Raw genomic sequence first — 27943 nt, 5'->3', positions numbered from 1 at the left:
GGTAGAGACACAGTGAGATCCTAGCTGGAGCCAGGAATACCACACCAGCCTATCTCACTCACTCCCAGTCTACGGCTACGCGTCGTTTTTGGGCGAGAAACGTGGCAACTCGGGTGCTGACTAAGACCTTTGTCAAGTCAGAACTATGCATCAGACCAAGAGAGTACACCTCCTGCCTCAGGCAGGGGCCTGAAAACAACTCTGCATAGTCACCCTAGAGCTCAGCTCCACAAACAGCTGAAGTGCCCCAGAGCTCACAAAGCTATGCTGGTCAGACAATGCAACACTTGCCGCCCACAGCCACGCCTACTGTAAATCCAGATATGGACTTGGGTGATCTAGGCAGAAATACTACTGAGATCACAACATAAGACATCTTTGTGAGTTCAACTACCAGGGGGCAGAACTTTGCATCAGCCCAAGATAGTGCACCTTCGGCCATAGGCCGGAGATCATCACTGCATAGTCATCTAAGAACTTGTGAGCTCTACAGAAATCTGGAGTGTCCCAGAACCCACAAAACCTATGCTGGGCAGACAACCCAGCAGATGCCACCTACAACCATGTTTACAGAAAACCTAGATCAAGGACCTGGCTGATCAAGCCAGAAAACGGTCCTGCTGAAATCACAAATGGGACCTCTCAGTGAGTTGCATGCCAGGCATGGCACCCTCTTGAGTAAGACAAGAGCGGTCATTCAGCCAATAAGGGCTCAGAGATGCCCATGGTCACTGGGGACCCCCTCACGCTATAAGTGTGGAATTTCAAAGTAAGAAGCAGGTTTTCCCCTTGGGTAAAGGCAATACAGCTGGCTGTCTTTCACTGGCTATTCTAGGACAAATGGTACCTATAACCATTAAGGGTAGGCTTATAGCCCCCACATGCGTTGAGACAGGCACAGGTAAGGTGCAGACAGTGACCGTACTGCTGAGCGCACTTGCGCTTACTTCCTGTCACGCAGGAGGAACAGCTAAGTCAGCCTGAATTTACACTGGTATCTGTGCCTACCATCCTCATTAGAGAGGTAAATTCAGAGAGGATATATATATTCATTCATGCGACTGGCACAATTGTTTGCCATGGAAAGTGGTGCCTCAGACCAGAATTCTACAGGATCTCTGGAAACTCTGTCAATCTCCCTTAAATGGAGGATCAGTCGCAGAGACGCACCTTGGTGATAAGTTCAAGGTATTAGAGGAATTGTTATCTCTGACCATTCCTCATCTTTTAGGTCGTTCACCTGATCCGCCTGCAGAACTTTACGTTGCTGGGGAGTTGGGTCGCTCAAGGCGCATAATGGCAAGTCATAACCATAACCCAACATTGATAAAGACAAGTGATCAGAGGAATAGTAACGACCATCGAGTAGAAACCAGCTCTACATTGACAGGTGAGACTTTCTTTCGATTGTCCCTTTCTGGAGCAAGTTGACACAGTGGCAACAATGCAACTTGCCACTCGCCCGACTCAGGATTTCTTGCTTCTCAGTCCGATGATCTATCCTTTTCTTCCCCCGATTTTACAGGGGGGATTCCGGACAAATGGGTTGAGTCGGGTGAGGTGACACTAGATTACCGATCGAAAGTCAACCCTCCAGCCTGTTATCTATTCTCCTATTAGTTAAATTGAGGTGATGTATTCGAAAGAAATATGTATTTTTTACAAGTAAAATGACTATTTCTAAGAATACTCACCTCAATTTAACCAGAGACCCTCCCACCAACCCCGCTATTGACTTAATAGCTTCGAATTGAAACTGGGGATTATGGGCATTGGCACATGCGCAGAGAGGTACTACCGACAAAGGGAGACTACTCCCCTAAATGGTATACCGACGGAAATCTAGAGTTAGCGACCTTGTTTACAGTCTAGTACTGGTAACATAGGACGCTTCTCAGTCTAGCACTCGTAAGTAAGGTAACTCCTATTAGTTAAATTGAGGTGAGTCATCGTCACTTCCGGGCCCATGTAGAGAGGACGTCTTTTTGTGAGCTCTCAACATCTACGATGTAAAAACGTCTATTTCAAGTCGTTTAGGGCTCTAGTAACATGGACTGATAGTCCTCTGGGCTGTCGTAATCCTCCTACTAAAAATGTGACGTGAATATGTGAATTTTATCGTACTTTTCCTGAAAGACACGAACCTTGTCAATGCACGATGTGTTATGTGTGAGTGATCCGCCATGCACCGTAGCCGGTCTGCGTCAGTGAAGCGACGCAAAGCTGACACTAGTGGTGAAGGTGACACAAACCTATCTAACACTCAGTCTACTTCTACGCCCAAGCCACCGAAGCGACAGAAAAAACAGAAAGTGATAAATTTGCGGTTGTCTCAGCCTTCAATTGTAGACTCTTTTCTCCGGAAATATAATGAGGTGAGTGACAGTTTGACAGCATTGGGTGGTGAGGACGACGAATTGAATACAATGAGTGGTACCGGTTTTGAGAGTTGTGACAGTGACATGGAGGTGGGAGAATGTTCAAACAAGGATCTTATGTCAGTACTGCTAGCTGTAAGAAAAGAACTGAAGAGTGTGAATCGTAAATTTGACAGCTTGGCACTCAATGTGGAAAAACTGGAGGGAGAGGTGTTTGATCTAAAGCAAGAAAACGACAATGTGAAGAAGCAGCTCAAAGCGTGTGAGAAAATGCAAGAAAACACAGAGAGTCGGTTACACGAGGCCCATTACTATGCAAAACTTGCTTACGATCGGGCAGAGGCAAACGAACAATATTCTCGCAGGAACAATGTCAAACTACTGTACATTGAAGAGCCCTCTGACCATGCTGAGACGGGGGAAGAAAGTGAAGAAAAAGTTCTGAAAGTTTTCCATGACAAACTGAAGCTGACCAACATCAAACCATGGCACATTGAGGCAGCACACCGTGTGGGCAAACGAAAGGCAGGTCTCAACAGGCCTATCATTGTGAAATTCGTCTCACGGAAAAACAAGCGTGAGGTTATTCAGAACAGAAGACTCCTCAAGAATGTGCAGCCGAAAGTCGTCATCGTCGAAGACCTCACCAAATCAAGGTACATCCTCTTCCAGTGCACGCTCGACCACCCTGGCACCCGTGAGGCCTGGACCTCAGAGGGTTCCATCTTCGCTAAAGACGCGGCCGGCGCAGTCCACCGTGTTGAACGTGTTGCAGACCTGAGCAGACTACCTCCCATCCCTGAGAATGACCCAGCCGCTGCTTCTACTCCAGCCCAGCGCCGTTTCCAGCAACGTAAAAAGAAAGAAATTGAACAGAAGAAACAATCAGACAGTGCAAAACAAGGAAGCAAAGACAAAACACCAGACAAACAGGACAATTGATCACAAACGTGTGCTGAAGCGTGTTACGCAGCGTGTATGTAAACACTCATACCATGTGACAGTCTTAGCCAATGATAAACGTTCGCTGCATCCTGTGTAGGCCTAGCCTATGCGTGTCAGTTTCACTCGGCCGCGGAACGTTGGATTTACAATGAATCTGGGTTTTTTTTTGTGTGTGTTACATAATGTGTCTGTTTACGGATTTGCACGATTTTTCAAGATGGAGGTGTGATAGCTCTATCCGGAAAGTATGTTCTTTTTTCTCCATGTGTTTTACATGTCCCTGTTTTTGTGTCTGTCAGCTGTGTTCCCCTGCCATTCTCTCTTTTCCCTCTTTCTGTCACTGTCAGTGTGCCTCTTTCTGTCACTGTATTGGCTTCTTATACTTTCCTTTTTCTCTATGGTGACCAGGTGCGACCAAGTTAGGCCTACATGTGTGTTACTCAACTGTTGTCATGTGTATATTCCGCCTTTTATGTTGATTCTTTCTCCCCGCATGTTCAGAAGATGGATTTGATTGCCGAATTTCTGATTGGGGTCTTGTGCACGAATTTGTTTTTGCACTCTGCTGGTGAGTGTGTACATGACATGTGTCCTGTATTTGAATATTCATGCGTACATTTATATCCTGACTGTGGATTACATCTACTTCATGGGGATGTTTGTGTGTGGTTAAATGTTTTGCCATATTTGTGTAAGTGCAAGTGTGTTCAATATCTGTTTGCTGCATGTGCATGCATATCTGCCTATCTATGTGAATACTGCCAGTGGTATGCTGATTGTTGCCCAAAGCTGCTGCAGGGTTATGTTGGTGGGTGTGTGCATGACTTGTTTGCTATTTTTGATTTGTGTAGGTGCAAATGTGTACCTGACATGTCATTTATGCCTGGATATGTGTGTGTGCTTTTGTTTGCTTATCTTTACCATGGTGTACTTCTGTTGCAGGGTTATGTTTGTGATGGTGTATACAACTTGTTTGGTTTATCTGATCTGTGTAGGTCCAAATGTGTACCTGACCCACTTATTATGTCTGCTTATTTTGGTGTGCTCTTGTCTCTTTATCAAGGCTTACTTCTGCTGCAGACTTGCTTCTGTGAATGTGTGTATGGCAGGTGTGACTTTTCCTTAGAGCATATGGGCAAATGTCTACATTACTTGTCCAGGTCTGAATATTTAGGTGTGCATGTACACTCTGATCATGGTTTATTTCTGTTGCAGTGCTGTGCTTGTGAAAGTATATTTGACTTGTTTGTTTTTTTAGATCTGTGTGAGTGCAAGTTTACACATTATTTGCTTACTAGGTCAAATCATTCATGTGTGTGTTTGTATGCTGACTGCTGGTTTAATCTATTACAGGGTTGTGTTTGCAGAAGTGCATTACATAGCGTATATGCTCTATTTTTTTATGTGAGTGCAGGAGTATACTGTCTTTGCTTTTTGTTTTTCCTGTAAATATTCTCTGTAACTGTTGGCTATACCCGATTATGAAATATGATGGCAAGCAATTGTGAAAAACTGAGGATCTGCACTTTCAATGTAAATGGACTAAATGATTATAAGAAAAGAAAAGACTTATTTGACTTTTTGAGAAGTTCTGATAATAATATCTTTATGTTGCAAGAAACACATTGGAAAACAGAAGATGAAAATTTCATCCGATCACTGTGGGGATTTGATGTTGTAGTTAACGGGGATAGTTCAGCTAGTAGGGGAGTAGCGATATTGTTTAAAAATAATTTTGAATACAAATTACACAATATCATAAAAGATGAATCGGGGCGGTACATTTTGTTAGATATTGAACTTCTAAATAAACGCATGACAGTGGTGAATGTCTATGGTCCCAGTAGTGGAGATCATCCTGAGTTTTTTCTTGATCTGTTTAACAGTGTTATTTTGTTAGATAATGAACTGTTAGTAATGGGGGGAGATTGGAATGTTCCTTTGAATCCAAAAATGGACTCTAGCAATCCAAGCAATGTGTATAGAAATAGGAGTAGAAAAGAAATAACTGATTTTTTGGAACAGCATGATGTTGTTGACATTTTTAGAGCTATTCATGGTGATGTGAGAAAGTATACTTGGAGAAGAACTAATAGCACACAGAGAAGCCGGCTTGATTATTTTGCTGTCTCTGAACAACTTGGTCTTGTTGTGGATGATGTTAATATCTCACCTGGATATTGCTCAGATCATTCTGTTGTATCTCTGAGTTTTAAAACTGATGTTGTTAAAAGGCATAGATCCTTTTGGAAATTTAATAATGGTTTATTAAAAGATATTGAGTATGTTCGCTTAGTTAAGGAATGTATTTTAGAGGTTAAAAAGCAGTATGCTGTTCTCGTGTATGATACAGTTAACATTGCAGAGATTGATGATGAGGAGTTACAGTTAACTATTGACGATCAATTATTTTTCGAAATGTTACTTTTAGAGATAAGAAGTAAAACTATGTCGTTTGCAGCGCAGAAAAAGAGAGAAAATTGCAGAAGGGAGACCGATCTGATGGATGAGATTAAGGTTTTAGAAAGTAATCTAAATGATGAGAATGTAACTATTTTGGAACAGAAGCGGCAAGAGTTGTTTCAGTTAAGACAGAAAAAAGTAGACGGGTTGATTGTTAGATCAAGAGCAAAATGGATTGCAGATGGTGAAAAAAATTCTAAATATTTCTGTAGTCTTGAAAAAAGAAACTTTGTCAAAAAGGCTATGTGTTTTATTGAAAAGGACAATGGCGAACTTTTATGTGACAGTGATGAGATTACTAAAGAAGTTAAATCCTTCTATGCACAGTTGTATGCTTCAAGGGAACATAATATAACGAATGAAGACATTCCTAATAACTTAGAACATCCTGTTTTGACTGATGAAGAACGTGATGGACTTGAAGGTATTATTTGTAAAGAAGAATTAGTCAAAGCAGTAAAACAACTTAAAAACGATAAAAGCCCTGGATCGGATGGATATTCAGCAGAATTTTTTAAAATTTTCTTTATTGATCTAGGTGCTTTCTTGCTTCGTTCAATTAATGAAGGCTTTAGAAAAGGTGAAATGTCGGTAACACAACGTCAAGGAGTGATCACCTGCATACCCAAAGAAGGGAAAGATAAAAGGTTTCTAAAAAATTGGCGTCCTATTACTCTTTTAAATACTGTCTATAAAATAGCTTCCACCTGCATTGCTGAAAGGCTGAAACGTGTTCTCCCAACCATAATTCATGAAGATCAAAAAGGGTTTATGCAAGGTAGGAATATAGGCGAAAATATTCGTTTACTCTATGATTCTATTATTTATGCTAATGAACGACAAGCTGATGGCCTTCTGTTAATGGTAGACTTTGAAAAAGCTTTCGATAGCATTGCATGGTCGTTTATACAAAAAGCACTGAATAAATTTAACTTCGGAAATGATATAAAAAAGTGGATATTAACTTTTTACAGAAATAGTAAATCATGTGTAGCAGTAAATGGACAATATTCAGAGTGGTTTAATCTGGAGAGAGGAACCCGTCAAGGGGACCCTTTGTCTCCTTATATTTTTCTAATTTGTGCCGAAATTATGGCAATAATGATGCGTCAGAATCCAAAAATAAAGGGACTGAACTTTTTTGATGTCGAAATTTTATTGTCACAATATGCGGATGACACTACTTTTTTTCTTGATGGTACCAAAGATTCTTTTTGTGCATGTGTAGAAACACTACAGACATTTGCTTCTTTGTCAGGTCTAGTTATTAACTATGATAAGTCGTCAGCAGTGTGGATAGGAGCCTCTAAAAATTCTAACGTTAAGTTTATGCCAGAACACAACTTTGTTTGGAATCCCACTGTTTTCAGGGTTTTGGGTATCTGGTTTTCGACAAACATCGAGGAAATTGTTCCAATAAACTATGAAAACAAGTTTGTGGAGATTAAGAGAATTTTCAATTCGTGGTCCAGAAGGAATTTAACCCCTTTCGGAAAAATAACAGTCATTAAGACTTTGGCATTGTCCAAACTTACCTACCTATTTATGAATTTGCCGGACCCAGATGAGGATTTTCTAGCTAATCTACAGAAACTACTGTTTAATTTTGTTTGGGACGGGAAAATTGACAAAATTAAAAGAACCTCCATGTATCAGGCATATGAAGAGGGGGGACTTAAAATGGTTAACGTGAGAGTTTTTCTATCGTCATTGAAGATAAACTGGCTAATGAAAGTTTTACATGATGATGGAAAAATTACACAAATTCTCTATGCATTATGTCCTGCTGTCCGAGTTGTGAAACAACGTGGGGGCGAGTTTGCAAATGTACTGATGCAAAGAATTGTTAATCCTTTTTGGGTTGATGTTTTTAAACATTATAAAAAAGTGTGCAACAAATGTATTCCATCTTCTTTTCATGACTTTGTATCTGAATGTCTTTTTTACAATATCAATATATGCAGAGACAAGAAGGTGTTGTTTCTTAGAAGCTGGGCACATTGTGGTATTGTTTCTGTTGGTCACTTGCTGAAGGAAGATGGATTTTTGACCTATGATGAATTTAGCAGAAAATACCCAAATGTGACTGTTAATTTTTTGTTATATCAAGGAATAGTACGGGCTGTTAAGAAGTATCAATGTAAGCTAGAAATTGACTTTTGTGATAACTTTGTGGTAAGTGACCCATGTGTCTGGCAGTGCTTGGCCAGTGGTGGTTCTAAACATGTCTATGGATATCTGATTAAGAATACTGATCCTCTGAAATGTATTGAAAAGTGGACAGCTGCACTGAACTGTAATGTAGATGTCAATAAGGTTTTTCTAAAAATTAAAAGAACAACTGAGGACGTACGTCTCAGATGGTTTCAGTATAGACTGATATATAGAATTATACCCACCCAGCGTTTTTTGCATCTGAGAAAAATTGTTGAATCTCCTATTTGTACTTTCTGCGGACAGCAGGAGGAAACGCTAGAACATCTTTTTTGGGACTGTACAAAAACACAGGCCTTTTGGAATGATTTCCTTCAGTGGATGCGAGACAATTTTGTACATTGTACTAATGTTAGACTGTATAAGCAACTTATTATCTGTGGCTACCAAACAAACTGTGTGACGGACAAAACCTTTGATTTGTTCCTTCTAATCGCAAAATACCACATTTATACATCTAAAATACGTGCGACCGGCCCCCATTTTCAGGTTCTTGTTTTAACTCTAAAACAAAGATTTTTGGCAGAGAAGCACAATGCATTGGTTAACAATGAGTTAACTTCTTTCAACAGAAACTGGAATCTGTACAGGCATGCAATTGAATGATTTTATTTTATTTTATTTTTTTTATTTTTTTAGCCTGGTCACCGCTCGCTATCCTCTTCCTCTTCTTTCCCTGATCCTTACTCTCTTCTGTCACTCTTCTTTCTTCCTCTCTCTTTTCTCTCTATCCTTTTTGTACTGTCTGTTTATATGTGTGTGTGTAAGTGATATGGTTGAGATGGCCTCAACTGGATATTTGCTATTTTCGTTACCCTATGTAGACTGTCTGTGATCTGTTTTATGTTATATTGTCGGAAAAAGAAAAAAGAATAAAAAATAAAAAAAAAATAAAAAAAAATTGAGGTGAGTATTCTTAGAAATAGTCATTTTACTTGTAAAAAATACATTTTTTCCAGACCCTCCCCACCCTCCTCCCCGAACACACACTCAACCTTACTTTGCAAGTGCCATCCTCCTTGGCGCCGCAGTCGCAGAAGAATGATCCGAACTTGGCGTAGGACAGGTCGTGGTCCTTGTGGCACACCTTGGCACACACCGTGCACACCCCCACCCCGTCCACCATCTTGCACGTGTGACAGTGGTACCTGCCATGGCCAACACTTGACGTCAAAGATTAAAGTCCACACATGCACACGCATCTAGGGCCAAATTTTTTTCCCTCCTAAAGCCTCAAATTAACTGGGCGAAGTCGACTACGGGAAGTCTACTTCATGAAGCTGGGTGCACAAAGCTTAACACTCAGTTTTCAGCAAAAAAGACTTTGCGAAGTCTACTTCCCGAAGCTGGGTGCACAAAGCTTAACACTCAGTTTTTAGCAAAAAAGACTTTGCGAAGTCTACTTCACGGAGCTGGGTGCACAAAGCTTAACACTCAGTTTTCAGCAAAAAAAGACTTTGCGAAGTCGACTTCCCGAAGCTGGGTGCACAAAGCTTAACACTCAGTTTTTAACAAAAAAGACTTTGCGAAGTCTACTTCCCGAAGCTGGGTGCACAAAGCTTAACACTCAGTTTTTAACAAAAAAGACTTTGCGAAGTCTACTTCACGGAGCTGGGTGCACAAAGCTTAACACTCAGTTTTTAGCAAAAAAGACTTCGCGAAGTCTACTTCACGGAGCTGGGTGCACAAAGCTTAACACTCAGTTTTCAGCAAAAAAGACTTTGCGAAGTCTACTTCATGAAGCTGGGTGCACAAAGCTTAACACTCAGTTTTCAGCAAAAAAGACTTTGCGAAGTCTACTGGCGGCTGAATTGAGGACCGCCTTAAACAAAACCACCAAATGTTACTGCTCAACACGTCATCCAACATCTTTTGTGATATGAAGAAATCACAATAATTGTGAGAAGGCACCAGCACAAGGCTACCTCTCTCCCCCCCCCCCCCCCCCCCACCTTCCCACCCCACACACACATACACTGAATAGTCAACACAGGTTTCTACAGAACAACAGTAAGGTGCAATCATGTTCATCAATTCACAGCATCCTAGACAAGTATTACTGAGAAATGGAGAAAAGGGTTGGTTTAGCATCACACGTCTCAAAGGTCAAATAGATTAAACAAAATGTGATGAACAAAATATCCATACCAGTGTTGGTTCATGAATTCCTTCTGAGTGACGGTGAATGTACACAGCTTGTTGTTCAGGGACTCCTCATCCTGAAAATCAAGTTGATGACAGTCACATGAGGAGCAAGCTAAGGCAGAAGCAAGCAAATCAGTCTGTCAATCTGTGGTCAGTCTCTACTCAAACCTTTATCAAAACTCATAATAGGTACTGATCTTTCTACATTCTTTTTCTGCATCTGCAAAGAAGGCTGATAGTTTAGCATATTGATAATGAGTACAAAGGAATCCTCCTTAAAAAAAAATAATTCAAGACTCCCTCCCTTTTTACGGCCTTGTTTTCTCAGACTTTCTGTTCATAACCTCTCTTAACAGACCCCCATTTTAAAACTCCCTCCTTTTCAAGAACCGATTTTCGAAGATTTGTGTAGGTCTTAAAAGACTGTATTGTATATGACCCTAATCAGAGCAGGCCAATAATCTGATACTTAAACAAAGATAGCCTAAAATCAATCAAGTCTTCAGTCACTATTTTACAGGTTAACATTTTGAAAAATGCCAACAAGTACATCCTGAAGCAGTCAGTCCTTCCGTACACAATACAACTAGCATAATCACAGTCTTCACAGCTTGGTACAAAGGGAAGCAACTGACCGAATCCTCTCCGCCGGAGTCCTCTTCCTCTTGCGGCATGTCCTCAGCCCAGTCACTGTCTCCGTCCACCGGAGCGCTCACCTCGATCTCCACTGTGGGTGACGCTGCTCCGCCCCTGAAGGAAGAAGGACTGTTATAATTAGCCGGCTGTTTTAAATCTACTGGATATTTACTGACTGTGTGAAATCCTAGCAAAACCTACAAATCACAGGCTCTATGGGGGCTGGGTAGCTTAGTTGGTAGACCACTGGACTTGTGATACTAGGTTCACAGGTATTCATGTCCCACCCCTGTGTCACCAAAGTGACCTTGGTCATTCTGCCATAAATGCAGGTGGCTGATTACACCTAAACACACACACACACCTGGGTAGCGCGACTCTTGTTGCTGCTAGCTTTCCACTGGGAGGAAGCGACCCGAATTCCCCAGCATTGGGATAATGGAGTAAATGAAATGAAATGAAAAATGTCAGAGGAATGCCTTCTGAGAACCGCTGTGGCTATCTCAAGAATGCCTTACATTGTAGGTTTACGCATTACTCACACAAGACAATTTGCGATTTCCATGCAAACAATGTTACCAGGCGGCAGAGGGTTTTCTAAACTGCAACGGTATGCAAAACTAAGATCTGCCAACCAGACTGTATCTAGACTATATCTTTTTTTCAGGAAGCCATTTTTAACACACTTCAAATCAAAATTCATGGTCACACAGTGCTAAAAGCCAAAATACAACAGGAGCTCCAGATATAACTGCGACTTATCCACCAAAATGTCCTTGCTATCATACAATAATCTGTTGATGGTTACCTGTCAACTCCCTTCTTCAGTGCTGCCAGGATCTCAGCGATGTAGGAAAGCAGACAGCAGAGCGTTTCCAGCAAACCAGGCTACAACCAAAACAAGAGAATACGATGAAAGACAATGAATGTGTACAATACACATTAGGCCACAAAAAAAAAAAATAGGTGTGGTTACGGTAACATAGCCAAAAAAAATAGGGTAGGTAGGTAGGCAATCACTTTTTTTTTTTTAAACTTTTTTTTCTAATGTGTACAAATTAAACCTACTTGACAGGGAAATAAGTGTGCGACACGGGCGCTTTCGCTTTCATTGCGTTTTTTGCACTCGGTTTTTTTGGTTTTTTTTTGACAAATGTAATAAAAAGTTATAGGATCGGCCCCTAAAAATAGGGTAGGTCGGGTTACCGTAACCACACCTATTTTTTTTTTAGGCCTTACAATAATGATGTTCAAAGCCTATTTTTATAGCTGTGATAAAAAGTGAACACTAACATAACATGAATAGCTTACCATAAATATGTAAAAAAAAAAAATAAAAAAATCTAAAAACAAAGAGACTGCCAACGTTCCTAAATTCAGAATCAAAAAACAAGAAAGGTAGGTTGTTGGAACGTTTGTTATTGACAAAACAATAAATTTTTGTATTGTCAATAGTGTTGTATTGTTTTGTCAATAACAAACATTCCAACAACCTACCTTTCTTGTTTTTTACATTTAGTCAAGTTTTGACCAAATGTTTTAACGTAGAGGGGGGAATCGAGACGAGGGTGTGGTGTGTATGTGTGTGTGTGTGTGTGTGTGTGTGTGTGTAGAGCGATTTAGAGAAAACTACCAGACCGATCTTCATGAAATTTTACATGGGAGTTCCTGGGTATGATATCCCCAGAAATTTTTTTAATTTTTTTGATAAATGTCTTTGATGACGTCATATCCGGCTTTTCGTGAAAGTTGAGGTGGCACTGTCACGCTCTCATTTTTAAACCAAATTGGTTGAAATTTGGTCAAGTAATCTTCGACGATGCCCAGACTTTGGTATTGCATTTCAGCTTGGAGGCTTACAAATTAATTAATGAGTTTGCTCATTAAAGTTGTCATTAAAATCGATTTTTCGCAAACTGAGATTTAAAATTGATTGCATCGTAATCTTCATGACATTCTGAATCTAAAAATATATACATGTGTCATGTTTACTCTTAAAATGTGATCACAGTTAACGAAAATAGATTAATTAGTCTTACGATTAAAATTTAAGAAATCGATCCAAAAAGGATTTCATCTTATTCTTTATCGTTTCCTGATTCCAAAAACATATAGATATGATAGGTTGTATTCAAAACAAGCTCAGAAAGTTAACACGAATACAGAAAAGCGCGCTTTCCTGCTTAGCACAATACGCTACCGCGCTATTCTGGCGTGTGCATATCACTGCGTTTTGCACGTGGGAGGTGAGCGATTTCTTTCTCGCGGGGATTGACGAAGCTGTACTGTCTTGGTGAAAAAAATACAGTGCGTTCAGTTTCATTCCGTGAGTTCGACAGCTTGACTAAATGTAGTAATTTCGCCTTACGCGACTTGTTTATTCTTACCATAAATATGGTGATAATATATCTGTATTATCTTGCTGGGTATGCATCTTCACTCTTTATCAAAAAATAATCTTAAAAAAACCCTGAGATAACCAAACTTTATGAGGTGGGTGTGACTTTTTTCTTCTCCCGTTTTAAAATGTTCTTCCTGTTGGCACAATGCATGTCTTCCCCCGAATCACTTACGTGGCTTGGTTTTCCATTCTGCACCAAATGTTCCCGGACTTCCTTTTCCGAAAGATGTGCTTTGCTGTAAGACAGACAGCAACAAAATATATTATCACAAACATGTTCATTATTTTTGCTCTCACCCAATTCGGCTTACCCAGCCAACCTTTTTCCCAGTCTTTTATCAACATTTTTACAATGACACACAAATTTGAAGTACAAAAAAACCCCAAAAAATACAAAATTGAAAAAAAAAAAAACCTCTGAAAAGGACACTACAGAACCAACAATGAAAAGCATGTATCAATAGCATACAAACAATATAAGTGGGAAGAAGGTTTTAGTTCATCAGCAACATTTGTGAGCCACCAATGGGAAGCAGATCAGTTTTTTCACCAAACCCTTAAAAGCTCAAAGCAGTGTTTGCACAACCCTAAGTTTTCAGTTATGAAACAAAGCTGGTTTTCATCTATTCAAGCCGTGGATCTGCATGTGGATTATCTCACTGGTGGTATTGGGTGCTCTGGGCCAGAGAGGGTTTGGTAATACAATGGAACCCCCCCTTTTAAGACCCCCTGATTTAAAACTTCCTCAAGACCTTGATTTTTCAGACTTTCTCTTCATAACCTTGGTACATTTACCTCCAATTTAAGACTCTCCTCCTTTTTAAGACCTGATGTCAGATTTGTAGAGGTCTTACAAGAGACGTTCCACAGTATCAACCTCACAAAGCTCGCTGCACTCAATATTCCGTAAAAGGACTCTGCCAACTTGGGGGGCTCAATCAAGGAAGGCCTCTAGTGCAATCACTGACAAAACCATCTCTACAACTCTTGGACACTTACCACAGGTCCAGCCAGGCAGTGGTTGCCTTGAAGAGCTGTAGATGACCGCCACCGTTGCCAGCCACAGCCAGCGTGTGCATGACCATCATCAACTCAGGGAACCCCGACAGGTCCCCGCCCCCTTCACGCAGCAGCGGGGCCCCCATAGGGATGAGGGCGTTGAGAACTGCCATGGCCACCTCATCACCAATGTGACTGCAAAGATATTGACGTTGAAACTATCATGCTCCTTCTACATGTAAATACATTTTAACTCATTCGAGTCGTGCCGGTGAAATATCGCCGGCACTTTTCTACTACGTAAAAGACGTGCCGGCGATATATCACCGGCAAGATTTTTTTTTCTTCCCCTTGTTGGGAGCGACGAGGATTGCAGAGACGCAAATGGCAGCTAAAAGTACGTTCATTTTTGAAGGAGTTGCTTCCCTTTAACTACTATTAGTGTTGGTTTGTCGCCTTCAGCACTGATTTTTCCGTGCGGATTGCGACGTAGTCAATTCGCCAAAACAGCATGGCGTCGCTCAAAACTTTGGTTTGACCCCCTGTTGGATACCATATTGGATTAAGCGTCACGCAGTTGGATCTACAGCCTCAATCATAAGGTTAGGGTTTTCATAAAGATCACATATAATTCTTTCCGATACATTTTGTTTTATGTTGTTATGTTGTGTGGTTGTGTGTCTGATTTTTTTACAAAATGCCAAAAACAGTGCGATTTGAGGGAACAAAACGAACAATATGGTCAAATGAGTTAAAAATACATGCCAAACTGTTTTTTTATTTTCATTTTGCTCCTTGGACATGCAAAATAAAACTGGAAATCTCAAGAGTAAAATTCTTCCAGAACTGAAAGCATTTATTTCACTCACTCTCTCTTCGATACTGAAGTCTCATGCAAAAACAACAACCAATAAATGAATAAATAAGCTGAAAAGTCTGAGGAACAACAATCTACAAGTCCTCACCTGGAATCCTTGACGATGTAGAGCGTCAGACTCTGAAGCAGGTAACGGTTCTGCTTGACTGTGTTCTCCTCTTCATCCTCCTGTGCAGACACAAAGAACGAAATAACCAATAAAGGATCCTCTAATATGAGCATATGCCTGAGTACGGATCAAACATTACCTTTAATTAAATGTTGTTTAAACCAAGGAAATAACTACTGTTATTTTACCATCAATCACCATCTACAACAGTTAAGTTCTTCTGCAAGTTCATGTGCCCACTTCATTTTTTGTCATCTTCCTACTTAATTAGTATATTGCTGGAAACTTCAGATGGTTTCTTGCCAGTGAAAAGCTAGAAGCAACAAGAGTCTCCCTACCAAGATGTGTCCATGTTCAGGTGTGATCAGCAACAGTGAAACACAGAGATGGGAAAAGCATAACGTCTCCGAGTCATCACATAAAATTGAATCGAGGACGCGCCACCTACATCCTGTAAGGGGGAAGCACTCGGACAGTGCTTGGGATCCACGGTGGCGCATGGTTATGGGAGATAATTGTACCCACGCAGCGTTTTGTCCAATTTTTTCGGCCTATAATAGATAATGTGCAAGAATAGTACTGTCGAGGTAAGTGTTATATTGAATCGAGTCTGTCCTCCCTGGGATTTCAACATGTGACCCGAGGGTCAGAAGTCCGGTGCAAGAGAAACTGAGCTACCAGACCCTCTCCATCATCATTTTCATCCTACTTTCTCTTTTCTGCCTTCATCAACTCTTGTCATTAACCACCATTAACAGTTGATTTCGTGTGCAGGTTCCAATCCCATCTTCCCCTTCCTGCCACTCCAAACTCGTTCTTATTTTGACCATCCCCCTTTCACCTTCTTGTAATCTCTCTCTCTCTCCCCCCCCCCCCCCCCCCCCAACCCTGAACTTTCTCTTCCCGCCCCTCTCATTAATGCCCCACACACTCAACACCCATCTTTAAGTCCAACATCCTCCAAGACAAACATTCTTCCTTGCCCTCCCCACATTTTCTGTCCCTTTTTGGCAATGTACCCCTGCTCCTCCCACTCCCCATGTCTGCCGTCTTCCGTGGCGAGAGTTGTGCTTTACCTGTGGGGGTTTGAAGATCTTGTAGAGCAGGGACTGCAGCACGGAGGGGTCCACCTTGGACAGGCCAGACAGGTGGCTACACAGGTTGCCGTAGCTCTTGTCTGCGTTCTCTTTGTCACCTGAAATGACACACACAACCCATGTTAAATGCCTCCACAAAACTTCAATCAAGAACTCTTTCATTTTGAAACCAAGGTGTCTTCCCTGCCTTCTCGTTCTGCTTCACTGACTCGTCTAGCACTTTGCATCTTCATGGCAATCCTGTCTTTGTTTTAACTTGTAACTTCAGCCGGCAAACACAGTCTTACCCCCTCTGCTTTTCATGCTTTGTGTAACTGTCAATAATTTTGTGCTCAATAATTTTGTGCTCTTAAAGTCTACCTGCGCTGTAGAAGTATGCTGCATGTCTTCTCTCCCAAGATAAAGACGTACAACCAACCCACCCTTAGTTGTTTTGCACAGCAGAAATAACCTGTCACCAAACTTCAAAAAATAAATTCACCCGAAGCTCTCTTTCCTCAAATCAAACAATGTGTTTTCAAAAATGTGCTTGGAACACAACAGCACATTACACCTTCAAGTTCATGCTAACAAAAAGACTGCAGTTCTTGTTTCTTTCTTTTTTCTATTGGCAAACAACATTATTTCAGCTGACAGACTTACCCGGCTGAACGATTTTGTAATTGGCAAACAACAGTATTTGAGCTGACAGACTTACCCAGCTGAAAGATTTTGTTGAAGAAGCGGAGGACCCTGGTGATGAAGGCAGGGCTGACGCCTTCACGGGCCACAGACAGCAGGAGGCTGGTCAGGTCTGGAGGATCAAAACCATCACATGTCAGCTTCATACACATGTTCAATACAAGCTTATCTGGAGCTACAAACGGTCAGACGATTAACCATTGTCACAAGAGCTGATGATTGTCAAGGGGAAAGTGGAACGATGGGGGGCTGGAGCTACAAACGGCCAGACCATTAACCATTGTCACAAGAGCTGATGATTGTCAAGGGGAAAGTGGAACGATGGGGGGCTGGAGCTACAAACGGCCAGACCATTAACCATTGTCACAAGAGCTGATGATTGTCAAGGGGAAAGTGGAACGATGGGGGGCTGGAGCTACAAACGGCCAGACCATTAACCATTGTCACAAGAGCTGATGATTGTCAAGGGGAAAGTGGAACGATGGGGGGCTGGAGCTACAAACGGCCAGACCATTAACCATTGTCACAAGAGCTGATGATTGTCAAGGGGAAAGTGGAACGATGGGGGGCTGGAGCTACAAACGGCCAGACCATTAACCATTGTCACAAGAGCTGATGATTGTCAAGGGGAAAGTGGAACGATGGGGGGCTGGAGCTACAAACGGTCAGACGATTAACCATTGTCACAAGAGCTGATGATTGTCAAGGGGAAAGTGGAACGATGGGGGGCTGAAGGTTTCCCATGTGAAATATGTGTACTGGAGTCAGTATGTCGTCTGGTGTGACTATCTGCCTGCCTGTCTCGCTGTCTACCTAACCTGCTTGCCTTCTTGCCTGTGTCTGTATGCGGCTGTGAGAGGAGAGATAAGAATACACATTTTCATCCTTCTGTATGTACATATCTCTGGACACTTTAAAACTGGTATATATTGAAAAACACTGACATTTCAATCTGTACAGTTGTTGCCAAAAGGAGTCTTCTTCTTCTGCGTTCGTGGGCTGAAACTCCCACGTACACTCGTGTTTTTTGCACGAGTGGAATTTTACGTGTATGACCGTTTTTTACCCCGCCATTTAGGCAGCCATACGCCGCTTTCGGAGGAAGCATGCTGGGTATTTTCGTGTTTCTATAACCCACCGAACTCGTGACATGGATTACAGGATCTTTTTCGTGCGCACTTGGTCTTGTGCTTGCGTGTACACACGGGGGTGTTCGGACACCGAGGAGAGTCTGCACACAAAGTTGACTCTGAGAAATAAATCTCTCGCCGAACGTGGGGACGAACTCACGCTGACAGCGGCCAACTGGATACAAATCCAGCGCGCTACCGACTGAGCTACATCCCCGCCCCGCCAAAAGGAGTAGGATCCACAAAATTCCAGAAGAACCAGGAACAAAGAAGAGCAAGACAAAAGAGCAACATCAATGCTACCTACCCCCGTGTGACGAATAGAAGGCGTCCAGGGCTCTAGCGCCAGGCACATTGTCCAAGATGGTGTCCATGAAGCGAATGCACTCCTGCAGGATTTTCTCATCCAGACCACTGTAAGGTTAGAGAAACAAAATTAGATAAATTCAAAGAAAGTAAGAGTTATAAAAAATGTATTTTTTACAAGTAAAATGACTATTTCTAAGAATACTCACCTCAATTTAACTAATAGGAGTTACCTTACTTACGAGTGCTAGACTGAGAAGCGTCCTATGTTACCAGTACTAGACTGTAAACAAGGTCGCTAACTCTAGATTTCCGTCGGTATACCATTTAGGGGAGTAGTCTCCCTTTGTCGGTAGTACCTCTCTGCGCATGTGCCAATGCCCATAATCCCCAGTTTCAATTCGAAGCTATTAAGTCAATAGCGGGGTTGGTGGGAGGGTCTCTGGTTAAATTGAGGTGAGTATTCTTAGAAATAGTCATTTTACTTGTAAAAAATACATATTTCTTTCGAATACATCACCTCAATTTAACTAATAGGAGAATAGATAACAGGCTGGAGGGTTGACTTTCGATCGGTAATCTAGTGTCACCTCACCCGACTCAGCCCATTTGTCCGGAATCCCCCCTGTAAAATCGGGGGAAGAAAAGGATAGATCATCGGACTGAGAAGCAAGAAATCCTGAGTCGGGCGAGTGGCAAGTTGCATTGTTGCCACTGTGTCAACTTGCTCCAGAAAGGGACAATCGAAAGAAAGTCCCACCTGTCAATGTAGAGCTGGTTTCTACTCGATGGTCGTTACTATTCCTCTGATCACTTGTCTTTATCAATGTTGGGTTATGGTTATGACTTGCCATTATGCGCCTTGAGCGACCCAACTCCCCAGCAACGTAAAGTTCTGCAGGCGGATCAGGTGAACGACCTAAAAGATGAGGAATGGTCAGAGATAACAATTCCTCTAATACCTTGAACTTATCACCAAGGTGCGTCTCTGCGACTGATCCTCCATTTAAGGGAGATTGACAGAGTTTCCAGAGATCCTGTAGAATTCTGGTCTGAGGCACCACTTTCCATGGCAAACAATTGTGCCAGTCGCATGAATGAATATATATATATCCTCTCTGAATTTACCTCTCTAATGAGGATGGTAGGCACAGATACCAGTGTAAATTCAGGCTGACTTAGCTGTTCCTCCTGCGTGACAGGAAGTAAGCGCAAGTGCGCTCAGCAGTACGGTCACTGTCTGCACCTTACCTGTGCCTGTCTCAACGCATGTGGGGGCTATAAGCCTACCCTTAATGGTTATAGGTACCATTTGTCCTAGAATAGCCAGTGAAAGACAGCCAGCTGTATTGCCTTTACCCAAGGGGAAAACCTGCTTCTTACTTTGAAATTCCACACTTATAGCGTGAGGGGGTCCCCAGTGACCATGGGCATCTCTGAGCCCTTATTGGCTGAATGACCGCTCTTGTCTTACTCAAGAGGGTGCCATGCCTGGCATGCAACTCACTGAGAGGTCCCATTTGTGATTTCAGCAGGACCGTTTTCTGGCTTGATCAGCCAGGTCCTTGATCTAGGTTTTCTGTAAACATGGTTGTAGGTGGCATCTGCTGGGTTGTCTGCCCAGCATAGGTTTTGTGGGTTCTGGGACACTCCAGATTTCTGTAGAGCTCACAAGTTCTTAGATGACTATGCAGTGATGTTCTCCGGCCTATGGCCGAAGGTGCACTATCTTGGGCTGATGCAAAGTTCTGCCCCCTGGTAGTTGAACTCACAAAGATGTCTTATGTTGTGATCTCAGTAGTACTTCTGCCTAGATCACCCAAGTCCATATCTGGATTTACAGTAGGCGTGGCTGTGGGCGGCAAGTGTTGCATTGTCTGACCAGCATAGCTTTGTGAGCTCTGGGGCACTTCAGCTGTTTGTGGAGCTGAGCTCTAGGGTGACTATGCAGAGTTGTTTTCAGGCCCCTGCCTGAGGCAGGAGGTGTACTCTCTTGGTCTGATGCATAGTTCTGACTTGACAAAGGTCTTAGTCAGCACCCAAGTTGCCATGTTTCTCGCCCAAAAACGACGCGTAGCCGTAGACTGGGAGTGAGTGAGATAGGCTGGTGTGGTATTCCTGGCTCCAGCTAGGATCTCACTGTGTCTCTACCTCAGGCTCTTCGAGCGAGGGAGAAAAGGCTGGTGTGGTATTCCTGGCTCCAGCTAGGATCTCACTGTGTCTCTACCTCAAGCTCTTAGAGTGACACAACTTATACTCACCCAATAACCTTGTGTCACCGTAGACTGGGAGCGAGGGAGATAGCCTTGTGTGGTATTCCTAGCTCCTGCTAGGATCTCACTGTGTCTCTTTCCTCCAGCTCCTTTAGCTTTTGAGTCCAGGCATCTGAGAGTCTACATATGGATGGGATGGACACATTCACCCACTGTCAAAGGTATTGCCGCACTCATTATGCCTTTCGGGGGAGGAATACCTCTAGGTCTTATCTCTGTGGTCCAGGGATCTTAGAGCGCCAGTTGTAAGAGGCAAACGAAGCTTGTCCAATTCAAGGTTCGGTTGGAAGGGGTGGCTGAGCCTTCCCAAATCCAAGTGTGTCTGTGGCCGTACCCAATACCCCTAAAGGTAGAGGAAGCTCTTCTTGTTCCAGGAAAATTTGGAGGGACGTATGGTTTACCCAGTCCAAGATGTCTGGCAGCACTAATCAATCCGCATGGGCTGAGAGGTCCTCCTTGATCTATGAAATCTGGCCCATGGATCTCATAGTGCGGATGGCTGGCCAGACCTCAGACTATCTCTCAGTGTCCTTCCTGGAAAGTCCATGGAAAAACGGGCGGAGTCACCTCGGGAGACATTCCCTCTTTAGTCAAGTCTGTCCGTCTCTGAAGCATGACGTAGGTTGAGTGCTGTCCCTGTTGAAGGGTTTTGCCTTGACTTGGTTTGTTTGTTTGCTTAACGCCCAGCCGACCACGAAGCGCCATATCAGGGCGGTTCTTGACTTGGTCCAAGGATGATAACCATGAGGTTTTGTAGCCTAAGGACTGCCTGACCCTGGGGTAGGTTGTCTTCCAAAAGCTGCTGATCATCTCAGGGGCACCTGCCCAGTGATCTTAAACGGCCCATCCCTTCTCTAGGACGTCTACTGTCGTCTCTCCTGTTGATGCTTCTGCCAGAGTTGTTACCATTATCAGTCGAGATGTGACCTGTTACAGGTGTCGGACATCCTCTGTTGAGTGTCGACTGTACAATCTGACATTTCTATCATCATCCCCTGGCTGATGCAGGTGTCAGATGACATTCAGGAAGAAGGGGCAACTCTTACAAGTTGTTACGCTGAGTCCGTCCACAGGTCATGAAAGCATTCTGTACTTGACGATCTCAGAGCACTTCTTCCCCCGTCTCTGCGTTATCTCCAACAGCTCCCCGCCTTGTGATGTAGCCTGAACATGCTCACCCGTGTTGCCCGACGATTGTATGGCAAGATTCTTGGGCCTGTTACCCTGTTGAACAAGCTCCACTCCAAGTGTGAGTGATCTTCAGAGTCGTTTCCTCAGGCAAATGTCTTGAGACACTTTGATTCCTCTTATCTTGGTACGCAGTGTCTGTCTTGTAGCTGTGTATCCGAAGGAGACATCTAGAGACCTCAAGAGCTTGCAGTATGCATGGAAACTGATGTGACTACTATACCCTGTTCAGTTGTCCACCGCTGTTTGACTGGTGATCTGTATGCAGATTGCAGGTGCCATCTTGTTACTGGTAGGGCGGCTCCCCGGTGTGAAGGTTGTAGCCTCTAACCATTAGCTCTCCATTCCAGGTGATGAAGATAACTAGGAGGCTCTAGGCATTCTCCTCACACTCCCAGACTTCTGTGTAGCCGGGCACTGCTGAATATGGTCAGGCGTGAAGTGTTGGTCTAGTTCCAAGAGCGTTAAACATTAGGTCTTCCTCAGTCCGTCAGGAGGTGGTAGACAGGCAATGAGGGGCGGGAGCTGTCCTTCCGGTGCTGAAGCATCGCTACAGGCAGTTTGCAGCACTGAATACTGGTAGTCAAAATGCATGAAGCCACCATCATGATGGGGAACCCTGGCAAAGATAGTGGTGGGAGGGGCCCAGTCCTGTCAACAGCCGTGTATCGGGGTCACCTCAAGGGAGAGGTTGCAGACGAGGCTGTAGCTACCTCAGGGAGATTCTACTCATGTTACGCCCAGTGGACGTCTTGCCTGACAGATGGAGGGTCTGTCATAAGCTGTCGCAACGATCCTGGGAGTTATCAGGGCGAAAAGGAAGCCTGTCTCTTCCTGTGCTTACTGGAGGTATTCCCCCAGAGCGCCCGACATTGTCTGTTTGGTAATGTCTACGTATATATAAATACATGTCAATATGACTTAATTCCCCCTCGTACTGATAACGGCATGGATGTGCCAAGAGTTTATCCAGTACCTTTCTCATGAGAGTAGCCGCTCTGTCTAGGAGGCATAGTTAATTGTGTGTTGTAACAACATCCGTTTAGCAAATATGTTATATTTTCCATAATATGAAATGATAAACATTGTATCCCTTGTATGAACCTGACTAGAGCCAGTGTTATTTAAGGGCGGCCTCTTATTGTTAGGTCCTGTTGTCTACTTCTGAGAACCTAGTCGTAGGATTAGGTGACAACAGTAGAGATGTGGCCTTGTTAAAGGTCAAAGGCTTAGGTTTTGCCTACGAACCAGGAATAAGTAGAGGCATGACAACATTATAGGAAGCTCCCCTGTGAGTATTATTCAGAGCCTTGCTCGATCTTGCATGTTGTGAAAACTCAGCTGAGTGTAATACTCATGTGTTAACAACCAAGTTTATTCATGCCCCTAAGGCATGGTTTCAACTGTATATTATTCATAACATGTCATTCAAGTGTAATGTACATCAATTGTGCACTGGAACAGAACATAAGTATAATTATATGTGTGCCTGTTCTAATTGAATTTGATGAGCTGTCTCCTGGCACTGTGGTATCAACAGATTTTAGCTGAGTGTAAATCTCAAAGTGTAAACACTTGAGTTTATCCATAAGTTAAATCTTTTACCACTCAGATAGCTGATTTAAACACTCCATGAAAATGGAATTTGTAACATCAACTGACTTCTTTGATACCCTTTGCCAAGAAAAAAGGATTATATCCCAATAAAGATGTCCCATCTGTGTTTGCATACACTTTAATTCTTCCTTGTCAATTAAAAAAAATATATATATTTAATATTTATATATATATAATGTGTATGTATGCACGCATACAAGTTTACAAGTTAATCAAGTTAAGTTGGCAAGGAAAGTATTCTTTATCCAATTTGAAGAAGTACCACCACGTGGTCTCTGTGAGTCCACCATGATCATCTGATAAAAATACCAAAACCATAATCTGCCAACCGCAGAAAACATCGTTTCCCAGAAACATAGGAGAGAGAATTACTTGCCTTTCTCTGAGAGTAAAGGAAGTTCCCTCCGTAATATTCCCGGAGGCGCATATCTCAATCTCAGTGTTTGGTTTACTTTCCAAGCGGGCGAGGTTTGTTGTTGTTATTCTTCGATACAACCCGCTTTCAGTTCTATCAGCGTTCAAGCGTACTGCGGTCCGTATCTACGCTGCCCGCAAAAGTCATCGCAGTTTGTAATGACCGAAGTATTCATACGCCATATGTAACATTCGCGGGCGCTCTGTGCCTTCAGTTCAATCAGCGTTCAAGCGTACTGCGTTCCGTATCTACGCTGCCCGCAAGAGTCATCGCAGTTTGTAATGACAGAAGTATTCATACGCCGTATGTAACCTTCGCGGGCGCTCGGTACTTTGTACGCCTAAAAATTCGGATCAGAAATGCGCTTCCGGTCGGGATAACGCGCATGGTAAACCTCGCTGTAGTCGATAAAAAGCTGTTAAAACGCAAAAAACTTCCGGGTAATTTCGAAGTTGAAGGTCTTGTTCGTATTCCTACATTGATGTGTAGGGTGACCTGCCGTTGCTTTCCATTGAAAGCGGCAAGGTAAGTTATCGTTCGCGGAGTTCTATTGCGCCAATGAAACCGGTCCAACCGCTGTAAATATCTGTTCGACATTCGTAACGACTGAGTAAAGAATAGTTGTCCGAACTTGTCGTTCAATTGCATGTTCACTAGTTAAAAAAGACAAGTAACGGAGCCTGTTAGGCTCTGTGTGTCAACAAGGTATCATTGATGACTGAAGTACCTTCTACTTATGACCAAGTAACTTTGTTACATTTTTAAGCCGTTTCACTTTCATTTTCACTGTGCGCGCCTTCGTGAGCGAGGCTGGTACTACATATTGTTCATACGAAATGACAAACACAGGTTACAAGCGATAACGCGCAAAAGTACTGGTTTATTATTTTACATCTGACACTAAGGTATCAGTAATGCATATATAGTTACAGTACTACGTAATGAGATACTACGTATTGCGGTAAAAAACTTATGGACAGAAAGAAAAAGAGAAAAGAAAACAAATTATTAGACATGGCAAAAGTATCAAAAGCATTAACAAGACACGAGAAGTAAATACAAGAAAAATAAACAATCACAAGACAGGCGAAGACAAACAGACAAGAAAGTTACAATTACCAAACACTCGTTGGTTAGTCCTTCAACAACAATAAAGAGTTACGTTCTGTACGTTCAACAATAAAGAATTACGTTCCGTACGTTCAACAATACCATAAGCACTAAGAATACTCAAGAAACTTAGCATACATACGTTTAAAACCAAAATGGCTACTTTCAGAAAAATACAAAACGTTGACTCATCAGGCCAGGAATACAAAGCAAACTGTCATACCAAAAAAGTCTAACGACAACGTTCCTGCGTTAATCAAAGTCACGAACAAGATATTTACTCATCCACTTTCCCTCAATAACGTTACAAGAAATAAGCCCGTTTACAAACGATCACCACAGACCGCAAGCTTCTTTTACCTAAATTCTTTTAACGTAAGGCTGAAAAAGTCGGAGAAAACGTTTCACTTCGAACTTCGTTAACCACAGAAAACACAAGTTATCATTATAAACATTAGCGACTTTCTAGCGTCTACAAATCATTGCTGTACGTTCACAACACTAGAACAGTTGAACACACAATAAAGAAACACTACAACAAGTCAGACTTTCAACTCACGTTATACATAAACAACTCACAAAGTCATTACAAAATGGCGACCAAAACACAACACAAACAAGTAACAACAAAATTACCTTATGCGCTGTGTGGGTTGACCAGCAGTACCAAAACGTGTTGCCTCACAAACGAAGGGCACAAAACGATTCACACTTGAGAAACAACTGTCTCCAAGAACATTACGTTGACGTTAAAACATAAGAAACACTCCGTTGGTTCACTTAATAACCTTCATACGTTTACATCAAAACCAAACGCTTCCTAAAACCCTCAGATCGACTGACGAGACAGGAGTCAAGCAGCGGTATTTATGGAAACAAAAACCTAACATGGAATAGTTATTCAAAAGTCAAAGGTCACCGGATTGACCAACCAACAACATTCCTAAGACAGAATCGGGTGAAACTACTATTTTACAACCAATCAGTAACCGATCACGCACTCCGTGCATGCCCAAAACTTAAAACGGTATATTTAACAGAAAGAACATCAAGGAACTAGCTGACATCACAAAGCTAAAAACACGTGAGTCACACGTATTCTAAAACTTGCAACGCAGATTCGCAGGGCTCACCTCAAAATCAAAACACGGAAAATAGCACGTGAATCTCACGGTGTTCTAAGACTAAACGACGCAGTTTGTGACGCTCCGACCAAAACCAGGTCACAACAACTGAACAAGGAGCACGTGAATCTCACGTAAAAATATTAACGCTCCGCAAAACGGGTCACAACAAGGTGCCACAACAAAAACACGGTTTACTTCTTTTTACATCGTGCAATGGCTTGAGCAAACGTAATTACAACAAAAGTAGGTGACTGCATGCCACATCGGCATGCACACTCCCACCGGAAATTATATTAATATAATTTACTTCAAAAACCTTTGTACAAATATATTCCTTATATCAAAAGAAGAATAACGCAGATTTAGACATTTCAAATTTACAACTCAAAATCATTGTGTTGCAAAACATTTACACAACAATATTATGGTTCAATCACTTTCAGGGTTTCAACACATCACGTTTCAACTAAATGCCACTAGTCATTTACTCGACGGCATAACAAGAACGCACCACTTAAACCATAAATGTCCGTTACATCATCTGGTATAAAAACAAACCGCAACAATCAACAACTGTCAAATTGGAAAAACACTCCAAAGTTCAATGTTCTTTCAGTTCGCTTACACAGCTTTGTCTTTGTGATTTTCACGATCTACTAACACAGTCATTTTGTGAATAGGTCGCTCTAATATGCGACTATCACCAGTGGGACGGCCGTGATTGTCTAGAGCCTTTGTTCCAACATGCACTTTCACTCGTCTGACCAGTCCATCAGATCCCGGCATCACTTCGACTACACGAGCCATGCACCACTCTGATCTGCACAAGTTCTGGTCATGCAAGACAACAACATCTCCCACCTGTACGTTTGCCTGGGGACGTTGCCAGACACGACGTTTCTGCAAGAGTGAAAGGTACTGGCTCTTCCATAGCAGCCAGAATTCGTCTGCCATCCGCTGGACACAGCGCCAACGTTTCCTGGCGTACAGGTCTGGATCTTCAAACACACCAGGGGGCGGAAGGATGGCACCTGACTTCATGGTGAGGACGTGGTTGGGGGTCAAAGGGCGTGGTCCATCTGCCGATTCCAATGACTCGACAGACAGTGGTCGACTGTTCACGATGGCCATCACCTCGTATAGGAACGTACGAAGTGATGAGGTAGTGAGACGCTGGCCTGATCTTCTGAGAAGACCATTCAGGATGCTGCGTATCGTTCGGATCTGACGCTCCCAAACGCCACCCATGTGACTAGCTGCAGGGGGGTTGAACTTGAACTCACATTTGCTTTCCAGCATCTTTGATGTCAGTCGTTCAGAGTCCATCTCCTTCCATGCCAGTTTGAACTCATTGCATGCACCTACAAAGTTCGTTCCTTTGTCACACCAAATGCGTGATATGTTTCCTCGCATGGAGACAACAATGCGTAGGGCGTTGATGAAGGAATCACTTGACATGTCATCCAGGGTTTCAATGTGGATTGCCCTAGAGGCAAAACACGTCACGATCAGTCCGTACCTTTTCACCTCCCTACGTCCATCTTTGACGTGAAATGGGCCGAAACAGTCAATGCCACAGTACGTGAACGGTGGGGATGGGTCAAGGCGCTCTAGAGGGAGGTCGGCCATCTTCTGTCCAGCTGGCCCTGAGCGATGCCATCGGCAGTGAACACAGCGGCGCACCAACGAGGAGACGACGTGACGAATGCCAATGATCCAGAAACCGCTGGCTCGTACTTGGTTGATCGTGAACATTCTCCCTTGGTGGGCTATCGCAGCATGACAGTCCTGAGCCACCAGGAAAGAGAAGTGACTGTCTCGAGGTAGTAGTA

The 27943-nt window shown here is 42.7% G+C and overlaps 1 protein-coding gene across 10 annotated transcripts in view; it reads right to left on the bottom strand.

Moving 5' to 3' along the window:
- Positions 1 to 27943, bottom strand: part of LOC138948919 (E3 ubiquitin-protein ligase UBR4-like) — a 224267-nt gene that overhangs the window by 139872 nt on the left and 56452 nt on the right. For 8 of the 10 annotated variants that reach the window (XM_070320552.1, XM_070320561.1, XM_070320554.1 and 5 more), the window contains exons 30-39: positions 18383 to 18489; positions 16962 to 17057; positions 16244 to 16362; positions 15147 to 15226; positions 14182 to 14376; positions 13355 to 13418; positions 11590 to 11669; positions 10781 to 10910; positions 10149 to 10219; positions 9001 to 9148 (exon numbers count right to left, since the gene is read on the bottom strand). In XM_070320552.1, the coding sequence (XP_070176653.1) occupies positions 9001 to 9148; positions 10149 to 10219; positions 10781 to 10910; positions 11590 to 11669; positions 13355 to 13418; positions 14182 to 14376; positions 15147 to 15226; positions 16244 to 16362; positions 16962 to 17057; positions 18383 to 18489 (1090 nt within the window). The remainder of the gene's footprint in view (positions 1 to 9000; positions 9149 to 10148; positions 10220 to 10780; positions 10911 to 11589; positions 11670 to 13354; positions 13419 to 14181; positions 14377 to 15146; positions 15227 to 16243; positions 16363 to 16961; positions 17058 to 18382; positions 18490 to 27943) is intronic. The other 2 variants (XM_070320559.1, XM_070320560.1) reach the window with 1 other exon arrangement.

This window comes from Littorina saxatilis, linkage group LG15, assembly GCF_037325665.1.
Source record: "Littorina saxatilis isolate snail1 linkage group LG15, US_GU_Lsax_2.0, whole genome shotgun sequence".
In the NCBI taxonomy this organism is placed as follows: Eukaryota; Metazoa; Mollusca; class Gastropoda; order Littorinimorpha; family Littorinidae; genus Littorina; species Littorina saxatilis.
The sequence above is the reverse complement of the archived record's forward strand: the minus strand, read 5'-3'. Positions and strand labels throughout refer to the sequence as shown.